A 16402-nucleotide genomic window follows, 5' to 3' on the forward strand; every position below is an offset into this window, starting at 1 on the left:
GGATACCAGCTCAGAGGGCAGGTACTCTTAAGAACTGGAAAGGAATGCTGGGATAACAGTTGTGTTTGCATAGGTCATAGGTCTTGATCACAATTAATGAATCTGGGTATTTTCATGAGCTGCCAACAATTCCCACTCACAGGCAGATGTGGGGAACAGTTGCTTTGTTAGCAGTGTTCAGTGTTGTGCTTGCTGCCTCTTTGCAAAAGGCACCGTGCAGGGAGCTGGGAAGCACTGCCTTTGTTTAGAAAACAACAGAAAAGGGGAAATAATAGCTCCAAGTGCAGGGTGCTGCACTTTGGCCACAACAACCCCATGCAGAGATATAGGCTGGGGTCAGAGTGGCTGGAGAGCAGCCAGACAGAAAGGGATCTGGGGGTGCTGATTGATACCCACCTGAACATGAGCCAGCAGTGTGCCCAGGTGGCCAAGAGAGCCAATGGCATCCTGGCCTGCATCAGGCATGGTGTGGCCAGCAGGAGCAGGGAGGTCATTCTGCCCCTGTACTTTGCATTGGTTAGACCACACCTTGAGTACTTTGTCCAGTTCTGGGCCCTGTCATGGAGGGTAGCAGAAGCCCTTAGTAGGCCTCCCTGTTGTAAAAGTTGCAGTGTCTCACATTTTAAGCCAGAAGCATCGTAAAACCAAAACAATACTCTAGTCCCATGAGAAGTTTCCTCCCTAGAGGAGATAAAAGGTAAACATGGGCCTTGTTTTCCAACTTTCGGCCTTGGTTCTCAGGCACACTGACCACCTGCTGATGGACCGAACTTTGGGTGGTCCTGCAGGTTGTTTTGGTAAGGACTGTCCAATTGTATAAGTTAATTATAATTTGTGCCAATCTGTAAGAATAACGTAAAATAGCCTGGACTGGAGGGTTACCTCTTTTGAACATTATAAAAATGGTGTGCCTGCCTGGATCGGGGCTTGCTTGCTTGAGCTTGCTGGTACCTGCTCCTACCTGCTCGCTCGCTAGCCTGCCTGCCTGCCTCGCTCCTGCTCCAGTGACCTCACGTTCCTGATCGGCCCTGCCCGACGAGGGGCTCGCAGAGGCCTGAAACCTGCTTGGGCCCGATCCTGACGAACAAAGGGACACCGCCCAAACTTCAAATCCTGCTAATCTGAACCGCTGAATCGTGAGTAAACCAAAGAAAGAACTCTTTACCTAAAGACTGAGTAACTTTAAAGACTCAAAAGAACTCTAAAGAAATCACAGACTCTCCTTTATCTGCTATTTTCTGAAATGTTATTCTACAACTTCAATCCTAAAAGAACTCACGTGGGGAATTTAGTTCAGGAGGGGATCTCTGTGTTTGAGCAATAAATCACTTGAAAATCCACAAGTGAGCCTTCACGTATTTCCCTCACAACCTCCCAAACTACTTTCCGTGACAGGCCCCCCAGTTTAGGAGGGTCATTGAGGTGCTTGAGCTTGTCCAGAGAAGGGCGACGAGGCTGGGGAGAGGCCTTGAGCACAGCCCTATAAGGAGAGGCTGAGGGAGCTGGGATTGGTTAACCTGGAGAAGAGAAGGCTCAGGGGAGACCTTATTGCTGTCTACAACTACCTGAGGGGTGGCTGTGGCCAGGAGGAGGTTGCTCTCTTCTCTCAGGTGGCCAGCACCAGAACGAAAGGACACAGCCTCAGGCTGCACCGGGGGAAATTTAGGCTGGAGGTGAGGAGAAAGTTCTTCACTGAGAGAGTCATTGGACACTGGAATGGGCTGCCCGGGGAGGTGGTGGAGTCGCCATCCCTGGAGCTGTTCAAGGCAGGACTGGACGTGGCACTTGGTGCCATGGTCTGGCCTTGTGCTCTGTGGTAAAGGGTTGGACTTGATGATCTGTGAGGTCTCTTCCAACCTTGGTGACACTGTGACACTGTGACACTGTGATACTGTGAAATGTTTGGAATAGTAAAATTAAATGTAGTGATTGTATAGAAATGTTGGAATGGTGCAGCTACTGGAAATTGAAATACTGGAACAGAAGCCATGAGCTGGTGAGAGTGCAGGAGCTCAGAAGCAGTGATAGAAGCTTGGAATGGCCTCGGAGATTGGTGTAACAAATACAAACAAATGTAAGCCTGGAGGCTGTGGGTTTCACCTCTCTCTGCTGACTTGGATTGCTCAGACACAATGCAGGAGCTGCTGACAGAATATGATGAATGTCTACACCAATCACTATGTGATTTCCAACCCAAGTACATGGAACCAGTTGCAGTTTAACACAATTTGTAGCCTTCTGCTGAAAGGTCTAGAAGCAGATGTTTGGGATGTAATAAACTGATTGGATTGGATTGGATTGGCTTGGCTTGTGTTAGGCCTTTGCCCTGTGCTAGTTTGAAGCTAGCTAGAATATTTTGGTGAGAAGAACTAGATCATAGGCTGTGAAAGGAAAACAGTGGTGGTGTCTACTCCCCTCAGAGTCTTGCTGAAGAAGAAACAAAAATGTTAGATAACACTCTGGCCATTTTGTCTCACTCTGGCTGGGCTGCTGACTGAGCTGCAGCTCCCTAACCTCACCTTCCACTCACCTTTGCTTCTTAACCTCTTAGCTGAACCTCTATTCTTCCTTAGGACTGGGGTAAGGTTGAGAGGGGCAGGGGGAAGGTGCAGGGGTGGTTGAGGGCCCATCCTGGGGACTCAGGTTTCTGGGTGGGGAGTTGTGTTTCTGTATTACCTTTTACCTTGTCTATCTCTGTCTATAACTCTATGTACTGTAAATATCTGCTTGTATATTGTGCCAGCTGCAAATAAATAGCTTCATTCATATTCCCAGAGCCGACTGAGACCAGTCTGGGTGATTTCTAAAGTGTGGGGGGGGAGGGAACACCCAAACCATCACACCCCCCATCTCTTCTGATGCCCATGGCATTGAAGTCCGTGGCAGGCCCCACTGAAACAAAGCCTTTTTACAGGCAGGGATGCAGCTAAATGATCTGCTAATGGGGACTCAGCCTGGGTGTTCACAAAGGAAAATGAGCCTAAGATTCCAGTCTGAAGAGAGGTTGGATCCTGGCTGCAGAACAGCAGTGGAAAGGCCCTGGAAAGGCTTTTCAAATCATTCCTCCATGAAATCCATTGTTTGCAAATCAAACTGACAAATAGGCACAAGGAGCAGAAGTTTTGGCCAATGAATTCAAAGTATTGTGCCTCATGTGGCTGCAAGTATCTGGCCTAAATGGACTCAAGGCACCTGGCTCAGTGGTGCTAAACTCTTAACCTTAAGGGCTTTGCTGGAGCTAAGCCTTCTGTTGTTTTGTCTGCTCATCAGCTCAACTCCTGGGCTCTGGAACAGGGGAGGAGGAGGAGAGCAGGGGCCAAACCAATCTGGCAGGATTTATGCCCTGCATACAGTCTGGTAGCTCTTGAAGGATGTTGAAGTTTTCCCCAGGGCTCTAGCAGGATGCTGGAGGTGAGAAGGTCTCTGACCTGATCTTGATACTTCCAGAGTTCCCAGTTCCTCACGGAGGGCTGCAGGTGTGCAGGCAGACAGGTGCCTTGCTGGTGGCTAATTCTTGCCTACAGTGTCAAGGCACTTAATGCCTCCCCCTGGTAAACTGAGGCATGGTAAAACTTGCAGGTGGACAAGCTTGAAGCATCCAAGCTTGTAGTTATACAGCAAAGCTGATCTGGAGCATGGCAAGGCAGAGCTTGATGAGGCAGAACCTGATGAGGCAGAGCAAAGCACTCTGAGGCAGAGCAGGTTGTTGTACCTCACCCATATCTATTATCAACCACCCAAGTGTGATGGCTCCATCTGGCCACAGAGACTAGCCAATCAGAATGGCACGTTGCCAATTTCATGTTAGGTGACCCCAGGAGAATGGTTGATCCTTATTTGGGCAAACACAGGCCATGCACCAACAAGTCTGTGCACCTTGTTTCTCCCCAAAGCACTCTGGGTGTCTCCAGGCCTTTTGTCTTCTTTGCTGTGTTGCTGCCCACTTCAGCAGAGAGGGAAGTGGATCATGGGGTCATGTCCGGACAAGCCAGGACATCTCTTAGGCCTATATTGCCCTTCCACAACAATTGGGAATGTCCCTGTGATGTCAGAGGTGCCTGAGGAGACCAGGAGAGACACATCTTGTGTTGGAGCATTTGAGGTCACAGGTGCCTGGAACCTGGTAGGCCAGGAGCAAGCAGCTCTGCTGTGTAGGTGTTTGCAAGGTCACCTGTGACCAGTCAGCTGACAGTGCAGGATCAGGCCCATGGTTGTGTGGTGCTTCTGGAGTCACTGCTGGCCTAGTATCTGAGCAGACAAGAGCAGGGCCATGGGGTGTGTGGTGTCTTGTGGGGTCACTGGTGCCTGAGTTAGGAGGGGCCAGGGTTAGGAGCAGAACAAGAGCTACTGCAGGTGTTTGTGAGGTCACTGGTGCCTGAATAGCTGAGGGGCCAGGAGCAGGCTCAGGGCAGGTTTAGGTGCTCTGACATCAGCTGTGTCTGAGTGTTGCATAGGCCAGGAGCAAGCCCCTGGCTTGTGAATGTCCATCTGGTGATGTCACCAGTGCTGGAGTAGCTGCTCAGGCAGGAGCAGGCACAGGGCTGCTGTGGGGGCTGCTGTCACCAACAGAACATTCAGAGATCTCTCAAAGTGTCCCCTGGGGAGAACCACCAATGGCAGCAGCTCAGGCTGTGCATGGCCCTGTGAGACAGTGAGTGCAGAGGACATGGCAGCAGAAGTCAGAGGGTGTGAGGTCACTGTCAGGACAAGTACTGAGCATGCAGTGGGGGGCAGCAGGAGCTGTGAGGTCATGTCCCTAGTGGTGGTGTGTAGCTGTGGGGCCAGGTACAGAGCAGCTGGGAGCCACCATGGTGTCACCAGGGTGGTCAGGAGCTTCCTGTGTCTGTGAGGCTAAAGGAGCATCCCCTACAGCCCTGGCTGCTGTAGTCAGGGTTGGGGTGGCTCAGGGGTACAGCAGGGATGTTCCTGGGCAGAGTGCCAGGAGGAAACCACAACTTCCTGCCTGGGTACCGCAGGGGGAGCGCAGGCAGCGCTGCGAGGTGACGTGGGCTGTGGTTTGTGCACCTGCAGCTCCAGCTCCTGATGTGCCTGTGGGGAATAACTGCCCCTTGGTGACATGCTGAGAGTCAGGCACAGGGCTGAGCCTCAGCCTGCAGGTCTGCTGCTGCCAGGGCAGGGACATGTCCCAGCCCCAGCTCCTGACAGGGACTCCCTGTGGGGCTCTGTGCAAGGGATGTGCCAGCAGCACTTCTGGCATGGAGACCTTGCCCTGGACACGGATCTTTGCCAGCTGCTGCAACCAGCACAGTAGAGGCAGGAGCAAGGGCAGAGGCTGTTGCCTTCCCATCCTGACACAGACCCCACAGCAGCCCCACCTCCATGGTTCCCACAGCTCAGGAGCAGCTGGACACTTGCCCCTTGGCTTCCAGGATGAGGCCTGTGTAGGAGCTGCTGAGTGCTCCCAGTCCACACAGTGGGGTGCAAGGGGTGACAGAGCCATTTGCCCTGCACAGCCACACTGTCCCAGGACAATCCCCTGCCACAGCCTCCCTGACACCCACAGCAGGACACATCTGTCCCTCATATATGGTCATGAAGGGCGCTGGAGAAGCTCATTGGAGGGCTGGGCTGTGTCGGAGGGGAGCGAGCTGCCGATAGCGTCTGAAAAGTGCTGCTGCTTCGATTGGCTCCTCCTGCAGCTGCTTATCTGCCCCAGAGATAGTTCAGCCTCCCGCAGAGAGAGTTCACCCTCCCAGCATATTTCTTTGTGTGAGTTGCCAGGAGCTGTGCCAGCAGGGCAGGACTCTCAGGATGGGCACAGAAGGACTCCTGCTCGCTTGGCTTCTGTGGCTCAAGCTCTGGGTGCAGCTGTGCAGGGGTAAGTGCTGCTCCCCTTGTGCCATGGCCTGAGGAAGGTGGGCACCAGCATGGCCATTGGGGAAGGCCTGGGAATGAGGTTTCTTTGCATGTGCCAGTGGGGAGAAAAGCAGAAGGTGCTGCAATCAACCAAGTGTGTGCCTTGCCCTGTGCCTGGCTGGGAGAGGGAGCTGTGGGTCTGGGTGCACAGGGCTGCACAGGGTGTGCTGGGTAGGAGAGGGTTCACTGTGCAAGGCCAGACACAGTTTGAGTTCGATCCTTGGAAAGAGATGTTGGTTTGAGATGAGGTGGCACAGCCTGTGGGGTAGGCAATGGCACTGCAGGGCTTGTGCTGGGCACCCTCACTTCTTTGCAGCCTGTGAGGAGGAGAGGGAACCTCCCATCTCCCAAGGACAATGCAGGCTGTGGAGGGCTCCTATCCTGGTGACTTTGTCAAATTCTGGGCTTGGGAAACCTCCTGACCTACAGTTTGGGGCTCAGAACATTCCTGACCATTCCCATGTCTGTGTTTGAAGGCACCTTGGAGGTGAGGCTGGTGAATGGCAGCAGGCACTGTGCTGGGAGAGTGGAAATGAAATACAGGGGACAGTGGCACACTGTGTGTGGTTCCTCCTGGGACAAGAAGGATGCTGCAGTGGTTTGTAGGCAGCTGCAATGTGGATCTGCTCTGGAAGCTCATTCAAATGCACACTTTGGGCCAGGATCTGGCCCCATTATTGTGGCTCTTGTTGAGTGTGATGGCTCTGAGTCTGCCCTGTCTGACTGCAGATTCTCGAACGAGGCTCAGGGAATCTGTGACCATGCTCAGGATGCTGGAGTGACCTGTTCAGGTACAGGGACATCCTGTCCCACCCCCTTGTGACTGGGATGGGGGAAGGCAGCTGGCTGTGCCCTCAGGGAAACAAGGGGGCACTGGAGAAGGGCCCGGTGTGGTTGCTGACACTGCTGAGCTGGGGCTGTCCTTGCTGCTTTCCCTGCATCCTGAGGGATGTCTGCTGGCAGTGCCCCCAGTGTGGCTCAATCCACCCTTGGTCAGTGCCAGGGACTGGGAGATGAATGCCCATTTGGTCATGCAGTCAGTTTTATCCCTTACACATACAGCTGCTATCTGGCAGCACTGAGGACTGGATCCCTCCATGTCAGAGGCTCCAAGGGCCAACAACTGTTCTGGGATGGTCCCAAGATGATCAGGAACTTGTGGGTTGTCCCCTGATAGAAACAGGTCCCCAGAGCAGAGTGGTGGCTAAGAGGGGAAGGTCATTTGGCTCAGGCAGAAGAACAGGGTGGTCCATGGCCACATCATCCCTCTTCCAGGGGCATTCCCTGGGATCCAGCCCACAGAAATATGACCCACTTCACGCAGTGCTGAGCTGCTGCCCAGCCTCTGCTGCCTGGGCCATCCGCTGGCTGCCCTGCACCAGTAGGGACTGGGCAGTGCTTGCTGCCTTTTTGAGTGCCTGTCCTTGCACTGGGGACTCCCCTGCCTGCTCTCTTGCTCTCTGCCAACCCAGGGATGGGGATTTGTCAGACTGGCCTTGTCCTTTGACCCTGTCTGATGACCACATTCCTATGCTGGTGTCAGAGGAGGGGCTGCAGAGCAGCAGGGGCATTTTGGTGTGTATGTGACACCAAGATCAAGTGGGAGCAGCTGAGGTTTGTGTGGCTCTGCTTTGGTCTGCATGACTACGAGATGGGCTGTGAGCATCCAAGTGCCTGAGGGCTCTGGGATCTCACAGGGGTCTTTGGTTCCTCCAGGCTTGGTCCAGCTGATTGGAGGGGACAGTCCCTGCTCAGGACGTGTGGAGATTGATGATGGGAAGGAGTGGAAACCTGTCTGTGCCTCAGACTTTGATCTGAAAGCTGCCAACGTGGTCTGCAGGGAGCTGCAGTGTGGCACAGCCCTGTCTGTGCATGGGACAGCTCAGTTTGGAGATTGGGCTGGTCCCATGTGGGACAGAGAGCTGCAATGTGTGGGGAATGAATCTTTTCTTATATCCTGCCCCAGGGGATCCCCCAGGACCCAGCCCTGCAGCCATGCAGATGCTGTTGGAGTCACCTGCACACGTAAGGACTCAGGGTTTTGGGGTTGGATAGCAAGAGTGTGCTGGGGAGTGTCAGCATGCCCAGTGCTGGGCTGGGTGTGAGGACAGGAGCTGGGATGTGGTTGCCTGCAGCCCTAAGATCAGGCAGCAGGAAAATAGCAGGCTGCCCCTGTGCCCTGGCCTGCAGCTCTGGAGGGTGCAAGAGCACCAAGGCACTCTTTGCATCTTTCTTTGGCCCTGATTTCAAAGAATACAGGCTGGTGAATGGCAGCAGAGGCTGTGAGGGGAGGGTGGAGATTCAAGTGCAGGGGACCTGGGACACCCTCTGTGACTGGCGCTGGGACATGCTGGACGCCCACGTTCTCTGTCGTCACCTCAACTGTGGCTTTGCTGAGTCCGTTCCGGAAGGAGGCCACTTTGGGAGAGGCACAGGCCCTGTCTGGAGAGACTCCTTCCACTGTGCTGGCACTGAAGCCCAGCTGGGCCAGTGCCCCGTGAGCAGCCTGGGGGCCTCTCTGTGCTCCCATGAGCAGGACGCTGCTGTCATTTGCTCAGGTGAGCGCTGGCCAAATGCTGGCAGAGCTGCAGTCTGCCCTTGCCTGAGGCAAAGCAGGAGAGCTGCAAGGGCCTGCAGTGGTGCCAGAGCGTGGAGATGTGGCACAGGCTGCTGGGCTCCTGGGTGCCCCCAAGGGCTGCTCCACGGTTGCTCTCCCCAGGCCCAGCTGGCTCCGCTTCCCTGCGGCTGGTGGGTGGAGGGAGCCGCTGCGATGGACGAGTGGAAATCTTGCGGCGTGGGACGTGGGGCAGGGTCCTGGCAGAGCAGTGGCACCTGCAGGAGGCCAGCGTGGTGTGCCGGCAGCTGCGGTGCGGAGAGGCAGAGGCAGCCTACACCCTGCCCAAGGCTGAGAGAGGGCAGGGCCCCATGGGGCTGCGAGGGGTGTGGTGTGCAGGGCACGAGGCCAGCCTGCAGCTCTGCAACACCTCCCTGCCCCAGAGCGTGCTGTCAGCAGGCATTGCAGAGGATGTGGGGGTCGCTTGCAGTGGTGAGTGGCACTGCCAGGGCCCCCAGGCTGTGTGCTGGCTGGGCAGCAGCCCCTGACAGCAGCTGGGGCTTCTTCCTGCTGCAGGCAGCCGGCAGATGCGGCTGGCAGAGGGCCGTGGGCGCTGCGAGGGCAGAGTGGAGATCTACTCCCGGGGCAGCTGGGGCAGCGTCTGCGATGACAGCTGGGACCTGGCCGATGCCAGCGTCGTTTGCCAGCAGCTGGGCTGCGGAGGGGCGCTGCAGGCGGTTGGCTCCGCTGGCTTCGGGGCAGGCTCTGGGCACATCTGGCTGGATGGGGTCAACTGCTCCGGGGCCGAAGCTGCTCTCTGGGAGTGCCCGGCAGGGCCCTGGGGGCAGCACGACTGCGGGCACAAAGAGGACGCTGGAGTCATCTGCTCAGGTGTGTGCTGGGAGCTGTGCTGGGAGCACAGTGCCTGGGCAGGCTGGGAAGCGGCAGAGCAATGGACAAGGCTGTTCCTGCTGCCTCTGTGTCCCTGCCCAAGCCAAGCCGGAGGATGCCACTGCACTCAGATGTCCCCTCAGTGCCACTGGGTAACCTGATGAGATCAGCTGTCCTCAAGGCTCAGCAGGGAGTACAGGGCTGCCTGTTCTTCAGGGTCCTTTCCCTGCCTGACACTTCAAGGGGGTCATGTGGTCAGTGACTTTGGCTGAGGGCCTGGGACGTGCAGGAATATCCCTGCTCCCACAGCTCCAGACCAGCCTGATCCCATCTGAGCCCTTTCCTCCCAGAGTTCGTGACCCTGAGGCTGGAGAACAGCAGCAACTGCTCCGGGCGCCTGCAGGTGTTCTACAATGGCACCTGGGGCAATGTCTGCTCCAACTCAATGACTCTCAGAACTGTCTCACTGGCATGCAAGGAGCTGGGCTGTGAGGACACAGGATACCTGGATGCAAACCTGCCCTCTGCTAGGGTGTCTGCTGCTGCCTGGCTGGATCGAGTGCAGTGTGGGGAGAGAAACAGCTCCTTCTGGCAGTGTCCCTCTGCTCCCTGGCACCTGCACTCTTGTGAAGACCTGAGAGATGAGACCCACATTATCTGCCATGGTAATTCTGAGCTAGATGGGCACCACCATCCCCCTGCATCCTACTCTCAACTGGGTACAGACAAGCACAAAGACAAGGCTAAGAGGGACCTTTGATGTGCCATATCCTTCTGCTGGTAGCAAAGGTGGGACTGAAGCTCTCAGAACTCCACACCTTCCCCAATAGGTCCCCACTGGGGTCTTGCACTCCAACCCCCACCTGGGTGAGGCAAAATTGTCTCCAGTCAAGGCCTCAGCGGAGACCAGATATAGTGTTGAATAAAAGCCATGAGCAGCCTCCCACTGCTCTGGGAGTCAGGAGCTCCACACTGCTGTGTGTCCCCACTGAGAGACACACAATTAGTTACTGGAATGAGGGAAAGATCAGGGAGAGGCAGAAGCAGAAGTTCTTGTGCTGGGCAACCTCAGTTCCTTGCAGCCTGTGATGAGGAGAGGGAGTATCCAATGCTTCAAGGGCAATGCAGAGTCTTGAGGGCTCCTACGGTGCACACTGACAAATGCTATGCAGGATGAACCTCCAGACCTGCAGTCTGCTGCTCAGAACTCTCCTGACCATTCCCATGTCTGTGTTTGAAGGAGATGCAGAGGTGAGGCTGGCAGATGGCGGCAGGTGCTGTGCTGGGAGAGTGGAGGTGAAACACGAGGGACAGTGGGGGACTGTGTGTGGTGACCACTGGGACATGAAGGATGCTGCAGTGGTTTGTAGGCAGCTGCAATGTGGATCTGCTCTGGAAGTTCATTTCGGTCGAAGCTTTGGGCCAGGATCTGGCCCCATTTGGATGGATGATGTTCAGTGTGATGGCTCCGAGTCTGCCCTGTCTGACTGCACACACAGAGGATGGGGTGAGAACAACTGTGGTCATAATGAGGATGTTGGAGTGACCTGTTCAGGTACATGGATTGGAGGAGCCTGTCCCTCTCCCCTGCTACTGGGATGGGGGAAGGCAGCTGGCTGTGCCCTCAGGGAAACAAGGGGGCAGTGGAGGAGGGCCCAGTGTGGCTGGTGACACTGCTGAGCTGGGGCTGTCCTTGCAGCTTTCCCTACATCCTGAGGAATGCCTGGTGGGAAGTGGCACTGCCTGACCCCCAGTGTGGCTCAGCCCAGCCTTGGTCAGTGCCAGGGACTGGGAGATGAATGCCCACTTAGTCCTGCAGTCAGTTTTATCTCCTGTTCACACAGCAGCTATCTCGCAGTACCAAGGACTGGATCTGTCCATGCCAGAGGCACCAAGGGCAGCTCCTAAGGGCACCCACAGCCCAGGGATGGACACAAGGCCTCCTGGGACATTTGCCTTGTCCCCTCATACAAATGAGTCCCCAAAGCAGAGTGGCAACTAAGAGGAGAGGCTCACAGGACTCAGGCAGAAGAGTAGGGTGGTCCATGGCCACATCATCCCTCTTCCTGGGGCACTCCCTGGGAGCCAGCCCAGAGGGATATGACCCTATACAGTCACTGCTGAGCTGATGCTCAGGCTGTGCTCTCTGGTGCAGCCCCTGGCTGCTCCGTACCTGTAGGGACTGAGCAGCACTTGCTGCCTGTCCTTACTGCCTGTCCTTGCACTGGAGACTCCTCTACCTGCTTTCTTGCCCTATGACCACCTAGTGATAGGAATGTGTCAGCCTGGCAGTGCACCTTGTCCACAGATGAGGATCCTATTCCTGTGAACCTCTCATAGGTGTGGTTGTAGATGGGCAGGAGGGGTCCTGGTTTACTATTGCCATCAAGACCCACTGGGAGCTGCTGGGGTGCCTGTGTGACTCTGCTTGTGGTCTCCTTGGCTGTGAGATGGGATGTGAGCATCTCAGTGTCCAAACGCTCTGGGAATTCACAAAGGGCTTTGGTTTCCCCAGGCTTTGTCCAACTGGTTGGAGGGGGCAGTCCCTGCTCAGGACGTGTGGAAATCCATGATGGGAAGGAGTGGAAACCTGTCTGTGCCTCAGACTTTGATCTGAAAGCTGCCAACGTGGTCTGCAGGGAGCTGCAGTGTGGCACAGCCCTGTCTGTGCATGGGGCAGCTCAGTTTGGAGATTGGGCTGGTCCCATGTGGGACAGAGAGCTGCAGTGTGTGGGGAATGAATCTTTTCTTATATCCTGCCCCAGGGGATCCCCCAGGACCCAGCCCTGCAGCCATGCAGATGCTGTTGGAGTCACCTGCACACATAAGGACACAGGGTAGGGTGTTGGACAGCAAGAGTGTGTGAGGAAAGGGAGCAGAACCTGTGCTGCTTGGGGTGTGAGGGCAGGAGTGGGGATGTGGTTGCCTGCAGCCCTAAGATCAGGTAGCAGGAGGAGGAGGCTGGCAGGCTGCCCCTGTGCCCTGGCCTGCAGCTCTGGAGGGTGCAAGAGCACCAAGGCACTCTTTGCATCTTTCTCTGTCCCAGGGTTCACAGGGTTCAGGCTGGTGAATGGCAGCAGAGGCTGTGAGGGGAGGGTGGAGGTCCAAGTGCAGGGGACCTGGGGCACCCTCTGTGACTGGCGCTGGGACCTGCTGGACGCCCACGTTCTCTGTCATCACCTCAACTGTGGCTTTGCTGAGTCCGTTCCGGAAAGAGGCCATTTTGGGAGAGGCACAGGCCCTGTCTGGAGAGACTCCTTCCACTGTGCTGGCACTGAAGCCCAGCTGGGCCAGTGCCCCGTGAGCAGCCTGGGGGCCTCTCTGTGCTCCCATGAGCACGACGCTGCTGTCATTTGCTCAGGTGAGCGCTGGCAGAATGCTGGCAGAGCTGCAGTCTGCCCTTGCCTGAGGCAGAGCAGGAGAGCTGCAAGGGCCTGCAGTGGTGCCAGAGCCTGGAGATGTGGCACAGGCTGCTGGGCTCCTGGGTGCCCCCAAGGGCTGCTCCACGGTTGCTCTCCCCAGGCCCAGCTGGCTCCGCTTCCCTGCGGCTGGTGGGTGGAGGGAGCCGCTGCGATGGACGAGTGGAGATCTTGCGGCGTGGGACGTGGGGCAGGGTCCTGGCAGAGCAGTGGCACCTGCAGGAGGCCAGCGTGGTGTGCCGGCAGCTGCGGTGCGGAGAGGCAGAGGCAGCCTACACCCTGCCCAAGGCTGAGAGAGGGCAGGGCCCCGTGGGGCTGCGAGGGGTGCGGTGTGCAGGGCACGAGGCCAGCCTGCAGCTCTGCAACACCTCCCTGCCCCAGAGCGTGCTGTCAGCAGGCATTGCAGAGGATGTGGGGGTCGCTTGCAGTGGTGAGTGGCACTGCCAGGGCCCCCAGGCTGTGTGCTGGCTGGGCAGCAGCCCCTGACAGCAGCTGGGGCTTCTTCCTGCTGCAGAGAGCCGGCAGGTGCGGCTGGCAGGGGGCCGCGGGCGCTGCGAGGGCAGAGTGGAGATCTACTCGCAGGGCAGCTGGGGCAGCGTCTGCGATGACAGCTGGGACCTGGCCGATGCCAGCGTCGTTTGCCAGCAGCTGGGCTGCGGAGGGGCGCTGCAGGCGGTTGGCTCCGCTGGCTTCGGGGCAGGCTCTGGGCACATCTGGCTGGATGGGGTCAACTGCTCCGGGGCCGAAGCTGCTCTCTGGGAGTGCCCGGCAGGGCCCTGGGGGCAGCACGACTGCGGGCACAAAGAGGACGCCGGAGTCATCTGCTCAGGTGTGTGCTGGGAGCTGTGCTGGGAGCACAGTGCCTGGGCAGGCTGGGAAGCGGCAGAGCAATGGACAAGGCTGTTCCTGCTGCCTCTGTGCCCCTGCCCTATCCAAGCCTGAGGATGCCACTGCACTCAGGTGTCCCCTCAGTGCCACTGGGTAACCTGATGAGATCAGCTGTCCTCAAGGCCCAACAGGGAGTGCAGGGCTGCCTGCTCTTCATGGCCCTTTCCCTGCCTGTCAGTTCAAGGGGGTCATGTCGGCAGTGACTTTGTCTGGCTGAGGGCCTGGGACGTGCAGGAGTGTCCCTGCTCCCAGAGTCCCAGACCAGCTTGGTCCCATCTGAGTCCTTTCCTCCCAGAGTTCGTGGCCCTGAGGCTGGAGAACAGCAGCAACTGCTCCGGGCACCTGCAGGTGTTCTACAATGGCACCTGGGGCAATGTCTGCTCCAACTCAATGACTCCCACAGCTGTCTCTCTGGCATGCAAGGAGCTGTGGGGACACAGGGGACCTGGATACAAACCTGCCCTCTGCTAGGGTGTCTGCTGCTGCCTGGCTGGATCGAGTGCAGTGTGGGGAGAGAAACAGCTCCTTCTGGCAGTGTCCCTCTGCTCCCTGGCACCTGCACTCTTGTGAAGACCTGAGAGATGAGACCCACATTATCTGCCATGGTAATTCTGAGCTAGATGGGCACCAGCATGCCCCCGCATCCTACTCTCAACTGGGTACAGACAAGCACAAAGGCAGAGCCAAAAGGGACCCTTGATGTGCCATACCCTTCTCCTGCTGGCAGTAAAGGTGGGTCTGTAGCTCCAAGAGCCCCACACCTTCCCTAGCAGGTTCCAACTGGGGTCCTGCACCCCCTCCCCAATTTGGGCGAGGCAAATTTGTGTCCAGGGAAGGTCTCAGGAAAGACCAGACATGGATTTAAGGAAAACTCATGAGCACACTTTCACTGCTCTGGGAATCAGGGGTCCCACACTGCTGTGTGTCCCCACTAAGTGACACATTTAGTTCCTGTCATGACTGAGGATGCAGGGGAAGTCAGGAGCCGAGCTCAGCCTCACTCTCTGCTGCAGCACCCCTGTCCAGCAGCCCTTTCACTGCAGCATTTTCTTCTGCAGGGAAACGACCAGAAGTGTCTGCAGATCTCTCAGCCCCATGCCCAGACTCCAGGAACTGCACAGGTAGCTGCTCCTCTGCACACCCCTCTCAGCCGGCAGGGCTCTGCCTGCTCTCCTGCTGCCCTGGCAGGGCTCTGCCTTCTCCAGCCAGGGAGAAGATTCGTGCCGTGGGAGGGCAGCACAGGTGCTCAGGCAGAGTGGAGGTCTGGCTGCACGGCTCCTGGGGCACGGTGTGCGACGACTCCTGGGACAGGCAGGATGCCCAGGTGGCATGCAGGCAGCTGGGCTGTGGCCCTGTGCTGTCTGCCCCGGGGGAGGCTGCCTTTGGGGAGGGGACAGGCCCCATCTGGCTGGAGCAGGTGGAGTGCCAGGGCACAGAGCCATCTCTGCAGGAGTGCTGGGCCCGGCCTGGGGACAGCGGTGTCTGCCGGCACAAGGAGGATGCTGCTGTGAGCTGCTCAGGTGAGTGAGGGGCAGGGAGCCCTCTCTGGGCTAGGGGCAAGGAGCTGGGAAAGCATTTTCCCCGCTGGGTGCCTTCATGGCCCCAGAGACAGCAAGGCCGTGGCAGCCTGGTGCCAAGTGGGCAGCAGCTGCTGCCTGGCTGGATGTTCTCCAGCCTCTGTGAGCAGAGCCCTGCAGCCCCCGGGCAGTTCCTGCACTGCCTGTGCCATCTGAGCACAACCTGGAGCAGGGCCCTGTGCTGTGTGCTGGGCAGCCTGAGCAGCACCACAGGAGGGGCAGTTCTGTTGGCATGTGTCAGGGCTATTCCTTTTCTGCCCCTGCAGATGCACCCAGGGGCTAAGCCCCCCAAGCAGGTAACCTCTCCTCCCTGCCAGGGCTGCATCTGCCCAGGGCCAGGCTCTGATGAACTGCTAGGGGGAATTGGCTCCTTTCTGGGGGGTGAAATCTCCAAAGATGGCATTGGGGCAGTGGTGTGGGGCTGGGCAGGGCTGTCTCTTCCCCTCTAGGGTGGGAGCTTTCCCTTTGCTCACCCCTGCAGTTGTCTGCACACAGTGTAGTGGGTTAAGCACTGGGGTGTGCTGGCCACACATTGTCCTTGGCCTGCTGCTGCCCTTGCTCTGCTGCTGCCCATGCAGGTGCCCCTGGGGGCCGTCGGACCAGCAGCAGCAGCAGTGTCTCAGTGCCTGTCATCATCTGCATCGTCCTGGGAGCCCTTCTCTGCCTGCTCCTGGCCCTCCTGGCTGGACAAGTGCAAAGTGCCAGGGCTGGGCGCAGAGGTTGGTGCTTCCCCCGTGGTGCCAGGGCAAGATGCCTCCTGAAAGGCCAAGGGTGCTCTGGTGTGGCACTGAGTGGCAAGGGCAGAACAGTGACCAGAGTGTGTGCTGCTGCCTGCCCAGGTGCTTGTGCAGATCCCTGGAGCAGTGAGGGGGCAGCATCAGCAGGATGTAAAGGTGGGAGCTTGCTCCAGCACACCTGATTCAGGAGCCAGAGGGGCACAAGGGCTGTGCCTGGGGGGAATGTGCAAGGCTGTTGCTGCCTCAGGTCACCTCTTTGTGGTCACTGCCAGCATTAAGGAAGTGCCAGTGGTGACAGAGCCCCACAATAGTGCTCTGCTGTGAGGACAGCTCTGAGCTGCCTCTGGGGAACAGAGCTGGAGGAGCAGAGTGGGGTCCTGAGCCTGCCTGCCTGTACCTCTGCTAGCCCTGACTCTGTCCCCAGCTGCCCAGACCACTTGGGAGCCCTTCCCTGAGGCT

General features: G+C 57.5%; 1 protein-coding gene across 1 annotated transcript in view; it reads left to right on the forward strand.

The window, feature by feature from the left end:
- Positions 1-15489, forward strand: part of LOC135192830 (antigen WC1.1-like) — a 29215-nt gene extending 13726 nt beyond the window's left edge. The window contains 16 exon segments of the mRNA XM_064176205.1: positions 7594-7726; positions 7844-7902; positions 8130-8435; positions 8831-8923; positions 9008-9322; positions 9673-9987; positions 10563-10877; positions 11838-11972; positions 12369-12683; positions 12845-13152; positions 13234-13570; positions 13925-14054; positions 14056-14234; positions 14688-14750; positions 14835-15149; positions 15473-15489. Of these exon segments, the coding sequence (XP_064032275.1) occupies positions 7594-7726; positions 7844-7902; positions 8130-8435; positions 8831-8923; positions 9008-9322; positions 9673-9987; positions 10563-10877; positions 11838-11972; positions 12369-12683; positions 12845-13152; positions 13234-13570; positions 13925-14054; positions 14056-14234; positions 14688-14750; positions 14835-15149; positions 15473-15489 (3335 nt within the window).
- The last annotated feature ends 913 nt before the right edge of the window (positions 15490-16402 follow it).

Source organism: Pogoniulus pusillus, chromosome 44 (genome assembly GCF_015220805.1).
Source record: "Pogoniulus pusillus isolate bPogPus1 chromosome 44, bPogPus1.pri, whole genome shotgun sequence".
Classification (NCBI taxonomy): Eukaryota; Metazoa; Chordata; class Aves; order Piciformes; family Lybiidae; genus Pogoniulus; species Pogoniulus pusillus.